This window comes from Notechis scutatus, chromosome 2 (genome assembly GCF_049901735.1).
Source record: "Notechis scutatus isolate UNSWTSFEM ecotype Mainland chromosome 2, rNotScu1.2, whole genome shotgun sequence".
Lineage (NCBI taxonomy): Eukaryota > Metazoa > Chordata > Lepidosauria > Squamata > Elapidae > Notechis > Notechis scutatus.
In genome coordinates this window covers 107797157-107812694 of record NC_142010.1, presented here as the reverse complement: position 1 = coordinate 107812694, position 15538 = coordinate 107797157, and the positions used below count along the sequence as shown (strand labels likewise).

The following is a 15538-nucleotide window of genomic DNA, read 5'->3' as shown; positions in this document are numbered from 1 at the left end:
AAGAACATTAGACATTAAAACCTCAAAAGTCATAAAAATCAGATCTCCCTTTGATGCAATTATATTGGCAAACATTTCTATTTTCAATACATCCCCCAAGGATGTGTCAAGATGAGTGCTTCTTGTGTTTGCTTAAGGTACACTAAATATCCCTCTTTTAACAGCAACTAAATTCAGAGTTACAAATTAAGAGCTCAGCTGTAGTTAGTTTTTGGAGTTCAGCGTTATCATTAGAGTTAAACTGAACTTAATAACCAGTGTGCCTTGTTTTGTTTTAATTGGAATCAATAAAAAGCCATACATGTATAACCACTCTTTTATCTTCCAGGAACTGAACATGTCGAGGCAAGCTATATTTCATGCCAAGATAATGAGTAATATGGCATTAATTTAAAAATGTTTCACCAAGGCATGAACAGTTCCTGAAATATGATAGTTGTTTTATATAAAATATTGTGTTTTTTTTAAATCTTAACAGAGGTTGATTCATCTGTAGTATCTTATGGTCAACTGTAATGTGAAGGGCAACTGTTGTGGTTGAGAAGTCCAGCTGTTATCTACTATTTTTGGTGAGCTTGGCTAGCCAGAAAATGCAAGGCTGTTAATTTGCAATTATAGAAACTTCATAGTACAACAGTTGTTGTAGATTTCACTTGCATTTCAGTAGCAATTGTTGCGATTGAAGAGTTGGAAGGGTTTGCTGTCAAACCAATTGGAGGCAACAGCTGGACCTCTTCAGAAGATGGATCCAGAATAGCAAAAACAATAGCATTTAGACTTATATAGCACTTTACAGTGCTTTGCAGCCCTCTCTAAGTGGTTTACAGAGTCTGCATATTTCCCCCAGCAATTTGGGTCCTCATTTTATCCACCTCGGAAGGATGGAAGGCTGCGTCAACCCTGAGCCTGGTGAAATTTGAACTGCCAAACTGCAGTCAGCCAGCAATCAGCAGACATAGCTGCAGTACTACACTTTAACCACTGCGCCACCAGAATGGGGTCATCTCAGAACTATTGATAATATCCACATGGCATTGCTCTCCAGAACTCTTAAATCTGGTTCTAAGCTAAAAGCAGGAAAGGCATATCTTCAGAGAATATGAAAGGTTAGTATTATAGTTCTTCAATTGTTTGAATCATGTTTTCTGAAACCATCTATTACTGGAATCCCCAAGTGGAAGGTTACAAGTTGCAGCTAACTATTCTGCACATAGAATTTATGTTCTGCCAATAAAGCAGAATAATCTCAGGGAATATGAGACGTTCTCTGTCCTAAAGGACCCTTTACTAAAAGTAACTGAATATACTAGCCACCTGAACAAATGTTTAATTATCTCAAAACAAACAAATAAACTATGAACAGTTTGGAGGAGAAGATCTGGTTTCCCAAGAATAGTGTTTATTACTGTGCACTGGCAAGAGTCTTCAAATTTGTAAGTATAATTAGTTAAATAAATAAAAGATTTACTGATCATGTAGTATAAGTGCGAAAGGCTGGGTAATCATAGAGAGATAGTACAGAAAAGAAACCTGATTCCATGCAAGCTAATGTTTTGAATTATTCTTTTTCAGTTAAAAATCTTCATTACTCATAAATATACTTTTCTTTTTAAACTCAGTACAGATGCAAAATATAAAGTTTTAAGGAAACCATGGTCTAACTACCAAACCTGCTTCCTATTCAGAGATGCTAAAGCCTTTTGGGATTGTAAACCCCAAAGAGTCTAGGCATTAATGTATTGCTTCTGTTGATATTAGTTATATTACTATTTACCACTGATGTACTTGACTAGCAGATCAGCTGTCCATTTCCAAAACTGAACTCCAATCAAATCCTATACTGTGATATTCAGTTCTGATTTCCCCATATACGAACTTCACATATAGCTTAATAGATCTGGAAAAGTCAGTAAAGTTCTTCGGAAAAAAAATATTGTGATTTGTTTGATTGCTGAAAAGCATATTTACATCTGTCTTCAGAAATATCATGCACAGAATTAGCATTATATTTAGCCAGGACAAAATGAACATAGCCAATCAAAGTGATTCTGTTTTTACTTTGAATAGTATATACCAAACCAGCCTTTATTTACCTGCCAAATAGTTAATACAGGGGTCTTCAAACTTGACCGCTTTAAGACTTGTGGACTTCAACTCCCAGAATACCTCCTCCAGTCATGTTAGCTCAGGAATTCTGGGAGTTGAAGTCCACAAGTCTTAAACTTGCCAAATTTGAAGACCCTTCAGTTAATAGCATTCTCAAGACAAAGATTGTTTGCTACTCTTTTTATTACTTTGCTGGTTTTGGAGAACTGTCTATAAATTAGAAGAGGGAGAATTTGGACCAGCCTTTCCCACTACAGGTATGCTGCATTTGCCTTCCAAAATTCACTTTTGGCCCAGTGAAAAGAAGTTTTAGTGTCACCTTTCCAGAGGCCAACAGAATGGGGAATGTCTCTGCCAGTAATTCAATGTACAAGGTGAAGGTTTTATATAAAGTATGTCACATCTGTGGCAGTACATAAATGGTCATCCTGTAAAAAAGACAAGTCTGTTGCTTGAAACAATTCTTGTAGTTCCCTAAATATACTTTTAGAGTTTATGACACATTGGTTTGATTTACATACACATTATGCTAAGCAATTAACCGTGGTTGACAAAAATGATTCATATAAATACAGCCCAAATCAAATAAAACTCATTTTAACTTAGTTCAATCTGTAAGTTTCCATTTTAAGTTTCAAAGTGAAAGAATTCTAGGTTTCAGAAATCTGAAAAGACTGTCATTGTTCTTTTCTTCACAAAACTCTACTTTTCTGTCGGGAAATTCTTCCCGGTTTTGGGAATGTATTATGAGATGATCACATTCTACTGACTGTGTTACATTCTTTTCTTCTGTAATCTGCACTCTTTGGATATCCATAGAATCTTTATTATATCAGACATTTAAATGATAAGTCCCTAAGATAAGTTTCCAATCAATACAATAATATTCCTTCTGTAATTATAAACTAAGAGGAAAAAGCATTAGATATTTATTCAGTGGCTACTGATGCTACAAGAGCTTAAAGTAAGGAACTTGCAAACAGTTTAAGTATGATGTTATCCTCTCTATCAGTCACTTGGATCTTCACATAGTCTTTTCAATAGCTGCAGTAAATGATTTATGTCTGGGAGACTTCCCAGATCAACTACAATTCAGGATAGATTTGAATACTCTGGTCCCAGAGAGAGAGCTGTAGGAAAAGTTTATCATCTTGCTTACTTCTGTGGAATTTTGTATGTACCTTACTAACATGAAATTTACTAACATAAGTAATCCTCTAGCAGCCCTGTCAAACTGGCAGCCCCGATGCATCATGCACAGGCCACGCACATCCCGCAAAGGCAAAAAATGTCACAATATGTCATGATATGTCACATCGTGCAATCAACTTTGACACCTGTGCTATGAAGGAATCAAGACGTTTGCTTTAGTTTTTACCCATTTTTAGTGCTGAATAAATAAAATGTAAAAATTGTCTTGATTGAATTTTGGAACTGTTGGCTCCAGAGGTCTTTTTGGAATCAGTTTCTCAATATGTGCATGCTATAATGCAAGTGTGTGTAAATGAATCTCTATTTTCATGAAAATTAATTAAGAGAGGAAACACCTGCTTGAAACTTTGCAGAACAATAAATGAAGAATGAGAGATGATTCGGAATGGAAGAACTGTGAGCAGGGGATGGGTTACATATCTCTTATTCTATAGTCCCCCTAACAACTGTGTGTGTGTGTGTGTGTGTGTGTGTGTGTGTGTGTGTGTGTTTTCGTAGATTTTCACAGGTACAGGTATACAGCAGTAGTGGAATTCAAATTTTTTTACTACCGGTTCTGTGGGTGTGGCTTATTTGGTGGGCATGGCTTGTGGTCATGTGACTGGGTGGGTGTGGCTTAGTGGTCATGTGACTGGGTGGACATGGCTTGGTGGTCATGTGACTGGGTGGGCATGGCAACTCAATGTCACTCATATCAAGGGGTGCCTCACCTGGCCCCTCCCCTCCCAGCCATTCCTTGTCACCCAGCCTCAACTTATCTATAGTTCTGTAAAAATGTTGTTCACCTTTTTTGACTTTATTATCTGCATACTATAGATGTACTTTCATGGACCACTGAAAGGAGGAAATGGCTCACATACTTTACTCAAGAGTGTGATAGGCAACAGGCTTGCAAACCAGAAGCAATGGATGGAAACTGAACAGAGAGAAGCAACCTAAAACTAAGGAGAAACTTTCTGACAGTGAGAACAATTAACCAGTGGAACTGCCTGTCTCCAGAAGTTCTGGGTGCTCAATCACTGGAAGTTTTTAAGAAAAGACTGGACAGCCATTTCTCTGAAATGGTATAGGGTTCACCCCAAGGTCCCTTCTAAGTATTATTCTGACACCTTTCCCAGCATTTCTACTCAGAGTTTGGCATCCTCAATTTTCTTGCCTGAGCTGGGGGTTGGACTAGAAGACCTCCAAGGTCCCTTTTCAACTCTTGTTAAACAATGTATATTTTATGCTCTGGACTATTGACATTGAATGCATGTAAACCCTGAAAAATATGTGGTAGCCCTGGGCAAAAGAAAGGCAGAAAAATCACTCTAGGTGTAGGGACAGCGTAAAATATTAACACATGATAAATAATGGAACAATTAAAAATAATAGCACAGAGTTTTATCTCTCTCTCCCTATTTTTTTTCTTCCTTTCTCTACTTTCCTTCCTTTCTTTCTCTTCCTTCCTTCCTTCCTTCCTTCCTTCCTTCCTTCCTTCCTTCCTTCCTTCCTTCCTTCCTTCCTTCCTTCCTTCCTTCCTCTTTCTTTTCTCCCCCCCCCTCTCTCACACACAGAGCACTAAACAGACAAGCATTTTGGAAGCAGCTCCTTTAAATTGCTCCAAGGCTTGAGTGGATTCCCCCACCCCCTCAGTCAGACTGCACTCCTTCTCACTCCAGCACTTTAACTCACAAGGGGAAAGCAATACTTGCAGCGTCCATGGGGAATCCTTGGAGAAGTTTTTAAAGGACCTGCTTCCAAAATGCATTTCTTTTACATTGCAAAAGTGCTCCAAGGCTCGATTCACCCCCACCCCCTCTGTCAGACCACACTCTTTCTCACTCCAGACACATTAACTCACATGGGGAAAGTGATAATTGCAGCGTCCATGCCTTTCTTCATTTTTCCCGGCGAGAAAGAGAACGTGGGGAATGGAAAGCTAGGACAGCAATCCCAAGTGAGCGGTTAGATCTAAGAACAGGAGCAGGAAACAACACTGTCCATGGTCCCGGTTCCCTGCTCACTTGAGTGCACTGGCCTTATTGTTTGAAGGCAGGAATGATATTTGGCCCACAAGGCTGCCTCAGAGACAGTGAGGGACTGGCCACCCCTGCTGGATGCCCTTCAAAGGGCACACAGCAGGCAGTGAGCATGTAGGGGCCAATGGTGTCCAGCAGCAGCCTGCCCACTGAGAAGCTCAGCAGCACACTCAGTGCAGGTGGGTCTGGGATGCTGTGATCACCAGGCTGGCCCTAAGCAACAGGCAGAGGCACATCTGGTCCGTTGGAAGGGCTGGGCGGCTGCCCACCCACCTGCATGCTCTATTCCACTGTCTGTCTTTGCTTGCCTGTGGCCACCTGATTCCCAGCTGCCTCTTGAGCATGGGGACTCCCTGCCTTTCCAATTCACTGGGGTGTTTGTGATGGGCAGGCAGCAGGCCTGCTGAAGAACAAGTTTTGATGGCAGGGGCAGCGTGTGCAGGAGTTGCAGCGTGGCAACGATGGTGACCGGCTCAGCTGCCTCATGGCAACCTGCTGTCTGTCTTTGTTCCTCTGGTGGATCAGGCCCCAGAACCCATCCTGGCCTCGCCCCCTTCTGCTGGAGACCCCTTTATCCCCAGTCCCCGACAGGGCCCACCCCTGACACAAGCAACGTCGACCTGGCCATGCCCAACCTAGCCATGCCCACCCATTCAGCCGCGCCTACTCGGTACTGCTGTGTTCTGTAGTTTGCAACTTTGCTTCATTGTTACAAGGTACCCAGAGGGCTTACATAAGTAGAAAAGTGGAATATACAGTACATATAATTATCATATATGGCTTTTGTTAAGCTGCTAAAATGATTGAAGCAGCATAATATCACGTTATAAATAAAATGATGACATAATGTAAAATTAGGCTGAAGTCCCGCATCAACACCCAATAAATCTGGGAAGTTTCTGGGTTAAATCACATTTACCCTTGTTTCTTACATTCCACATAACACTTTCCGAGGAATTATGAGAAGTATGAAATACTGGTTTAGCAATTCAGGTTTAGCTCCTGGAACAAACAACAGAAAGGAGATCACAAGAGCCTATTTATTCTAGAAGTTACCTTAATTAGGCTCATGAAGCACATACTGTGGCATAATAATAATTATTTTTTTTACTGTTTTATAATATTCTCAATTTGAAACAAAAATGTTTCTGGCAGCATGGAGAGTTGACTTCCAATGCACATATCAGCTCCATTTTAGCAATTACATGGAGAGTTATTACAGTTAGATATAGATATGAAAAAAAGAATCCAATTAGTCATAATCTATATTCATCTGGCAGAGCTCTAGGCAGGCCTTTTCTCACAAATGATTGAAGCTCGGCCAAAGCACACAGGGGTTGGCTATGCAGAACCATTCCACAAAGGCTAGTAGGCACTATGGGTGTGTGAGAGGAGTTAGACATAAGTGCAAAACACACTGCTTGCCAAGAGCTCTAATGAACACCCTCCCCAGAGTGGGCTGGTGCCCAAAAGTTAGGCTTATTTTTTAGGGTGGGTTTTTAAGGGGCCCAACTGGTGCTTCAAAACTTGCTGAGGATCCAAGCATCGGTTTCACTTCTTAAAATTTCCTCTCCCCTTTTTCTGCCCCATCCCACAAATAAGACTAATTTGTACCTGGTCCATATTGTTAAAGCTTGGCATAGCTTTTAAGCCAATGGAAATTTGTTCATTTTCTGAATCAACAAGACACACAATAAACTTTCCCACAGTTCTCAATGAAGGAGCAAATCTCTAGTCCAGGGGTCTCCAACCTTGACAACTTTAAGACTTGTGGACTTCAACTCCCAGAATTCCCAGACCCCTGCTCTAGTCCACATACCCCCTGCCTCAGAGGTGGTATTCAGAAGGTTCTGACCAGTTCTGGAGAACCGGTAGCTGAAATTTTGCATAGTTTGGAGAACTGGCAAATACCACCTCTGACTGGAGATTTTACAGTATCCTTCCCCTGCCATGCCCACCAAGCCATGCCCACAGAACCGGTAGTAAAAATATTTGAATCCCACCACTGCCCTGCCTGGTAAAACATGGCACTGCAATTTCCAGTTTTGACTGAGTGTCATCTCTCATATTCTTTCAGACAGAATTCCCTCATCCTCCCTGGGACACTTAAAAAGGCCATTCCTTTGTATGTTTGCATTCATCCTTGCTACTCATCCCCTTTATGAAGAGGAATAGTTACAGCATTTTTACAATTGTCCAGTCTTGGTACCCACAGATGTAATGTTTTGCATATATAGCAATAGCACTTAGACTTATTTCACAGTGCTTTACAGCCCTCTCTAAGTGGTTTACAGAGTCAGCATATTACCCTCAACAATCTGGGTCCTCATTTTATCCACCTCAGAAGGATGGAAGGCTGAGTCAACCTTGAGCCCGATGGGATTCGAACTGCCAAACTTTCTCCAAAAAAACATATTTATGTTTATTTCATTTCAATTAATTCATGCTCTTTGCCCCTTACCCCTCTTAATTTCAAATCAGTTTTCCTTAGGCCATGATTGTCATCGGTCAAATAAGTCTACCTGTTATGCACATATGCCTTTGATCTATATAGAAGTAATCCTCAATTTACAACCATTCATTTAGTGATCTTTTGAAGTTGCAATAGCACTGAAAAAAGGGACTTATGACCATTTCCCACACTTATGACTGTTGCAGCATCCCTATGGGCATGTGATCAAAATTCAGGTGCTTGGCAACTGACTCATATTTATGATGGTTGCAGTGACAGGTCATGTGATTCCCCTTTTGCGACTTCCTGATGAGCAAAGACAATGGGGAAGCCAGATTCACTTCACATCCATGTTACTGACTCACCACTGCGGTGATTCACTTAACAATTCCAGCAAGAAAGGTAAAAAAAATGGGACAAAAGTCCCTTAACAGCTGTCTTGATTAGCAATATAACTTTTGATTTCTCCATCGTGGTTGTAAGTCAAGGATTCCTTGTATAGTATGTCTAACACTTTTGAGTAATACAGAGTAGGAGTGGACTTGGTCACCAGCTTTAATCATACTCATGCCAAGTAGAATATTTGCTGCAAACAACAGTGTCATTTTATCCAGGCAGGAACAGTGTCATTTTATCCAATATGCCACAAGTGCAGTCAAATTCTCATTTTTATCCCAGCCATGTTTGTTACTCTGTGCAAGCTAGGATCTCTGGAAATACTTTCCAAATTTTCACATGGTCATCAGCAAGAAAGGGACACCTGCAGAATATTGACATTCTCAGTATCTTCAATTGTACATTACTTAAAGCTTATGCAACAGCTTTCTTAATATACCGAAACACATTCTCTATTAAATTATCTTAGAACTTCAGCCCTCCAGTATGTAAATGTGTATGAAACCTTATGACAAGTTTCTAGTCCTCAGAGTTGCAGAGATCAGCTGCCTCCTGGAAGCATAAGATCAAGGTCTATGAAGTATTTTCAATGTATACAAGCAACCTATGCACTGCAGAGCCCAAGAGTTAGAAAAGCATAGAAAACTATGACTGTTGTAATGTATGAAATAATCCATAAAACCACTGTAGGAGCCTTGAGTGGCAACTCTTGTTGGGCTGGTTGTAGATACCGTTTTAAATGCCAATTTGTTACATACCAAGGCTTTCAGCTACCAAAGGCTATTTTTGGTCTGTCTATACCTGTATGTACACAGATATCTGCCTTTCAATCTGAGAATTATCATATGCTTAATTCACTCAGGTGTTTTGTTTTATTGTCAATGCCCTTCCGCTTCTCTCCCCTGAAACCCACTTGCAACTCTAAAGAGTTGAGCCAATAGAAGACAAAGCAGTAGTTTGCAACAAGTAGTTTCTCATTCTGTGCAAAGGAGGAGAATGTTCCCGAGGAAATATTTAGTTTTTACTCACCTGTATATGATGATGTCTTTTTCATGCTGTCCTTATTCCAGCTGTTACATAGGAAGGGAAGAAAGTTTCTCCAAGCTGCCCTCCCTTGTAAATAATCCCCAACGGGGCCGTGAAAGGAGGTTGATAATCCTCTTGCTGTGGCAGGCAGGGCTTCACAGAGGAAGTGCTCTCCTCTTACAGGTTACATACAGACCTAATCATAATTGCAGCTGGGCAGGGAATGCACAGCACTCCCATTCATTAGAACACACCTTTTCTAATCCGTGGGTTGTTCCAAGTAGGCTAAAGCTGAGAGAGGCAGTTCAGGGAAGAGTTCAGCTGCAGGAGAAATTTCACCTTTTCCCCTCTGCAAATAAACTGGCCCTGGCACACACATGCTCCTCTCCCTGCCAGATATCCCCCCTTTTTTGTGCACTTCTTCCCCCACTTGCCCCAACTTTGAGTCTTCCTCCTAGTGTTCCCTTCTCAGCTGTGCTGGCTGCTCAGGTTGGAGGCAGGACTCATTCGAGCAGGCTCCAGTTCAAAGTACATTGTGGCTTGTCTGCCCGTTTACTGTAAACATGAGTTCTTTTCCTCCTTTGAAAGGCCCAGAGAAGGCAATTTATTGCTCAAGGCTGCGGTTGTGTAAGTATAAATGTATCGACCCTGATTGTAAGGTTTGTATAAGTGCTGCCATTCATAGCTTGGAAAGAAAATGGGGCACTGATAAGCTTGTCTTGCCATCTCCACAAAATTCCTAGGTAAAAAGAGGCCAGGTAATGGTGCCTGAGTGTTTTTCAACATTAAATCACTTAGCAGACATGAACATTTCATCTGAAAACAAAAGATTTTGGGAGGGGAATAAAAAACAAGGAAGGGGGGAAATGTTCAAATATGTGACTAGGCAATTGATATTTAGTGAAATAATGAAATGAAATCCAATATACTGTTTGCTCACTCTCACTTCTTGGAGCATTGCCACTTGAGAATGATATATATGTATTTAGGATTAAAAATGATTAATCTTTGCAGTATGTTTCATCAACTGACTTTGCTTTCTACCCTTTCTTGCCCTGTCTTGTCAGAAGTTGTTGTGGTTATTGTTTTCAATGTTGTTAGCTGCAAATAACACATTCTGAAAGTGTATATGTACAAGAAAAATGTCTTTGAGTTAGGTTTTACTCATGTAGACTTCATATCCATATTGAAGTTGTTGTTTTTTTGCAACAGTTATTTGCAGTTTCTTTTTTTCTTGATGTCTTTTTTGACTTTCCAGTATATAGTATACAGACAGATTCTTCCTAGTGGTCTCCCATCCAAGTACCAAGTAGGTCTGACCTAGTTAATTTTTCATAATGCAAGCTTAAATTCTGGCATAGCTTGCTACATAAATCATAAGGAAAGTCATAATGGTATCCATAGACCTTGGATGATAAGCAGCCTATATAATTATGAAAAGTCCCTCTTTTTATTGGGGAGAATGAAGATGGAAGCTTCTTTTTATTTTTGTCAGAGAAAAGGATACACATATTATTTGCCTTCTATAGTGAAAATCCATTGGAATTGATAAGGTACCATTTAGGAGCAGCTACTTCGTATTCCTGTGCCAAATATGAAAAAGGAAGGAAGGCTCTAGAATAAATTAATAACAATTTCTCATCTGCATCAGTGAGAATGTGTGTAGCTTGTGAATCAGAAGAGAATTCTCCAGAAATGGACTAGAGTCATCAAGCCATAGACAGTCCACCAGGAAAATGCTAGAACCCCACTCCACCCTGTTTTGTACTCCAAAACAGGCAGCAGAAATGTGGTTTATCAGATCTCTGGGCACACAATCCAGGTGCGTAGCCTGCTGACAGAGCCGTTCAAAATGAAAGCAAAATAGGGCAGGTGCACCCAGTGTCAGCCCTGGGCTAATGCAGACAACAGCTTGAGGCCCTTAAAAGTTCATCAAGTCCACTGAGTTGAAATGCACTCACTGTCTCTCCATTCACCCCAGTTCCCCAGCCGTTGTGATATTAATAAAGAAAAATTAAAAAGGGAGACTGCAGAGGTGAGAGATTGACATCCTCAGGCTGGAAAAGGCTACAATGCCATCCCATAGCTTTGTAAAAAGGATGGCGATTCAGCATTTGCCACTGTGACTTTTTGCCCTTGTTGTGTAGAAGCATTATTCTAGAGGAGCTTCATAAACCTTGACAAAGGTTGCCAGTTGGCGCTTATGACATGCCCATGAACATCTTTTGCCATCAGGTATAAGCAGGCTTCTACAACATCTTTCTAGAGCAGGGGTGTCAAACTGGCAGTCCATGGGCCAGATGCGTCATGCACAGGCCACACCCACACCCAGCTCCGTGAAAGAGAAAAATGTCATGAAACGTCAGATGCCGGCAAAGCAGAGGTGGTATTCAGCAGGTTCTGACCAGTTCTGGAGAACTGGTGGCGGAAATTTTGAGTAGTTCAGAGAACCTGCAAATACCACCTCTGACTGGAGATTTTACAGTATCCTTCCCCTGCCACGCCCACCAAGCCACACCCACAGAACCAGTAGTAAAAAAAATTGAATCCCACCACTGCGGCACCCGTGCTCTAGAGGGTATCTTTTTCCTTCTCTTTATCAATGTTATAACCTGTGTAATTTTAAGGTGCTAACATTCAGAGTTGAATGAATTCAGGTGTTGATATCTCTGGATCACTAATCCATGCTAAAATAACATTTCAAATATTTGTCTATGGAGATTCTCAATCAACCTGGTCATGGTTGTCCCAAGGGAGTTTTTTCAAAAGGCAAGTAGACTTTCTTTGTTTTTCCCTGAAGGCGTTTCACTTCTCATCCAAGAAGCTTCTTCAATTCTCTTGTTAGCACAAAGTGTGTGCTAATGACTAGATGACTGCAAAGAATATGAATCCTTCTATTCTCCATCATTCCGTCAGAACCAAAGAAGCTTCTTCGATGAGAAGCGAAATGTCTTCAAGGTAAAAAAACAAAGTCCAAGTTGCCTTTTGAAAAAGCACCTTTGGGATTCCAAATATTTGTACCCTTCCCCAAGCCTGCTCAGACTCTCGCATCCAAGTAACTTAAACAAAGTCCCACAAATGCAATATTTCTGAGGATGAATTCTTTTCTAAGTGCAATGGACAGTAGGCTTGTTCTGTTGCTACCGTGGCTTGGAGTATTTCTTCCGCTCTGGGAGCCAAAAGAAAAGAAAAGATCCAAAAATGTCAGAAAGGATTTTAAAAATAAAAAAAGAGGGAGGCCACAGAATGAAGTTTTTTTTATTTATTTATTTATGCTGTGTCAGAATTATTCGGAGACCAGTACTTCTTTTGAATGGGAAAGTTAATGTTTCATAAAATACACATTCCAGGAGCCCTCAATAGGCAGGCCTTTACATAACTTTCTCCCCTACTTTTTCACGATTAGTGAGGGAATGCATAGTTCATTAAAGAAAGGGGGATTTGGAGCAATAGCAGGAGCCAGGTGGAGTGCAGTCATGCCAAACACGCCAGGTCAGCCTAGAAAAATGCATGAATTATGCCAGCTGGGTCAGGGCTTTTTCTGACAGCACCCTCCGTTTTCTTCATGTTGGAATTTCTGTCCACAACTTTCTAAAGAAAAGCAGATCTCTCAGTGAGTTTAGGGTTTTTGGGTCAGGTCAGCCTGCTTTTGAAAAGTGCTTTCCATTGTCTCGTGAGAGGGGAAAAATAGTCTACCCAGTAAAGTACTTTTTTTGTTTTGATTAGTTTCATTTTTTGTGGAACTAAAATTTTTGCTTCTGGTGAATTGTTGCTCTTTAAGAAGCTGTTCAAAAAGTTCATAAGTAAGGAGGTCATTTAACATTATTGTGGTCCTTTGTCAAAGCACATCTGTAACAGTTTATCACATCTGCAGTACAGAAGATTTATATGTATGTATGTATGTATGTATGTATGTATGTATGTATGTAATGTATATGCTAACTAAAGCTTTCGGGGGGCAGGTGTAACCTGATTTAGAAGAACTAGAGAGAGCCAATTTGGTGTAGTGGTGAAAGTGCTGCCTAGAAACTTGGAGGCTGTGACTTCTAGTCAGAGCTGGTATTCGGCAGATTCTGTCCAGTTCTGGAGAACTGGTAGCAGAAATTTTGAGTAGTTTGGAGAACCGTCAAATACCACCTCTGAATGGCCCTGCCCCCAATCTATTCTCTGCCTACTGAGTCCCAGTTGATCAGCTGGGTCTTCTTTTGTTGCCCTGCACTGGAGAACGGAGCTGGAAAGCAGGTTAGTGGGGTGGGGAGGGAATCGGGATTTTGCAGTAACCTTCCCCTGCATGACCACCAAGCCAAGCCATACCCATCAAGCCATGCCCACAGAACCGGTAGTGAAAAAAATTTGAATCCCACCACTGGTTCTAATCCCATTGAGGTATGAAAGCCGGCTGGGTGACTTGGTCGGTCATTCTCTCTCAATCCAGCTCACTTCTCAGCGTGGCTGTTATGGGGGAAATAAGAAGATCAAGGAGTATTGTGTGTGCTTCCTGTTTTGAGTTACTTATAAACGAATAAAGGTAGAATAAAAATATACTAAATAAATTAGCCCACATTTGTCTGCATGGCAAGCTGTGATGCAGCATGATTTATGTAAAAAAGGGAACTCTTCATATGCCTCTGGAAAATACACAATTAACATGGTTAAGAAGAAAGAGGATCCACTGATGAGGGATTTGGGTGTTTGAAGCTGCAGCACAGCTTTCAGTCCTTTAAGTGCTCAAAATCAGAAAATAGCTTGAGAGACGTGTGTCTTCCTGGTTCAGAATATTCTGAATCATACCCAAATGTCCACTATCCAGCTTTTCTGTTTCATGTAGGGCTATCTCTCTGGGCTTCTCTCCAATATGCCTTTCCTATTAAACATACAAAAGATGAAAGGGTATCAAGCGGTACCAGTTAACCTCAGACTTCCATCATGTCGATCTGAAGTGGAAGTGGACTTCTATTCATCTGAACATGTTCTACAAAAGAGCTTATGCCTGTGGATATGCAAAAGCATCACAAGTCCTACATCTCCCTTGTCCTAGAACTATACTTGTGTTAGAAAATTCATACAATAGCTACTTTATTAGTATTTATCCTTTGCTTTAATCCCTAAAATATAAGTCTTTTCTGCTTTGGATGTTCTTTTTTTAACCAATTATTACTTCTGAAATTGAGAGGGATCTCTGTTATTTTATTTTATTTATTTTATTTTATTATTATTATTTGTTTTTTCTTTTTATTCACTCAGTCAATCAATCGATTTACTGTATTACCCCCCCCATCTCACATTTGTAACCCTGGGCAGCTTACAGTTAAAACATAAACGTTACTCAAACCCCACCAAAATAACACAAATAACACAAATAAAACAACATGTCAAAACAATTACAAACTATACTGTTTCTGGATGAACACAGTTGTTACAGAACAATACAGTACAGCCATTTTATCATCTGGAGATGAAACTGAAGAATCAAACAAAAAAGACAATTTTAGTCTTTCATTGATCAAATAAAGAGTAGAAGACTAGAATTTTCGTACTCTCACAGTAGGGTTGCAGGAATTGTTTTATCCCCCTGGGGCACAAAGTAATATCTATATTAACTCACACAAGCAGCATATTACAATTTTATAGAGCTAGGGGAATTACAGAATCAGAATTGCTGTTGGCAACTTATTTCATATGCATATACACATTGCGTGAGATGCTATTTTTCTTGTTGACAGATATTAGGAAAAAGTTCACAATAAAGATGGACTTTTACTAGTTTCTACTTTATTCTATGTAATATTACTTCATGGAACATTTTAGGGCAAGAAATATGAGGACTTCTTTCAGACAATGTCTTGTCCATTTGGAGTTAAACAAAAAGGAAACACTATACGTGTGTTTGTGTGTGTCAGATTGAGATTTTCACCATTTCCACCATTTCCCTGACTCTTGTGGTTTTATTAATACTGATTACATTTCTTTGAGATTGAAAATGAAACAAAACCCTGCAACTCTTATTATGTACTTCATCAGCTGGAATTTCTGTTGACCCTTTGGTTAGCTCCATGTTAGCTCTTCCATGTGTATGAGAACTTTATGAATACTCCTATGTTAGATGTAACATGTTCCCCAAAAGATCTCCAGAGTAGAAATGTGTTCCATTCATGATGGAAAAATATAGCAGAAAAGTTTCAATGGGAAGTGGCCAGATGTTTTCCTCCCACGACAGAGTTGGGGAACAAAGATGAACTGCATGGATAAGAAAAGGTAGGGAAACAATAGGTCAGAGTTACAAGGTTACTAGCTGCCAAGCAACTTCATAGTATGTGGGAAACAG

At 40.2% G+C, this 15538-nt stretch overlaps 1 protein-coding gene across 1 annotated transcript in view; it reads right to left on the bottom strand.

Moving 5' to 3' along the window:
• SEPTIN9 (septin 9) overlaps positions 1–9772 on the bottom strand; it is a 282859-nt gene extending 273087 nt beyond the window's left edge. Inside the window, exon 1 of the mRNA XM_026667548.2 lies at positions 9217–9772. Coding sequence (XP_026523333.1) covers positions 9217–9241 — 25 coding nt within the window. The 5' untranslated portion in view covers positions 9242–9772. The remainder of the gene's footprint in view (positions 1–9216) is intronic.
• Positions 9773–15538: the final 5766 nt, after the last annotated feature.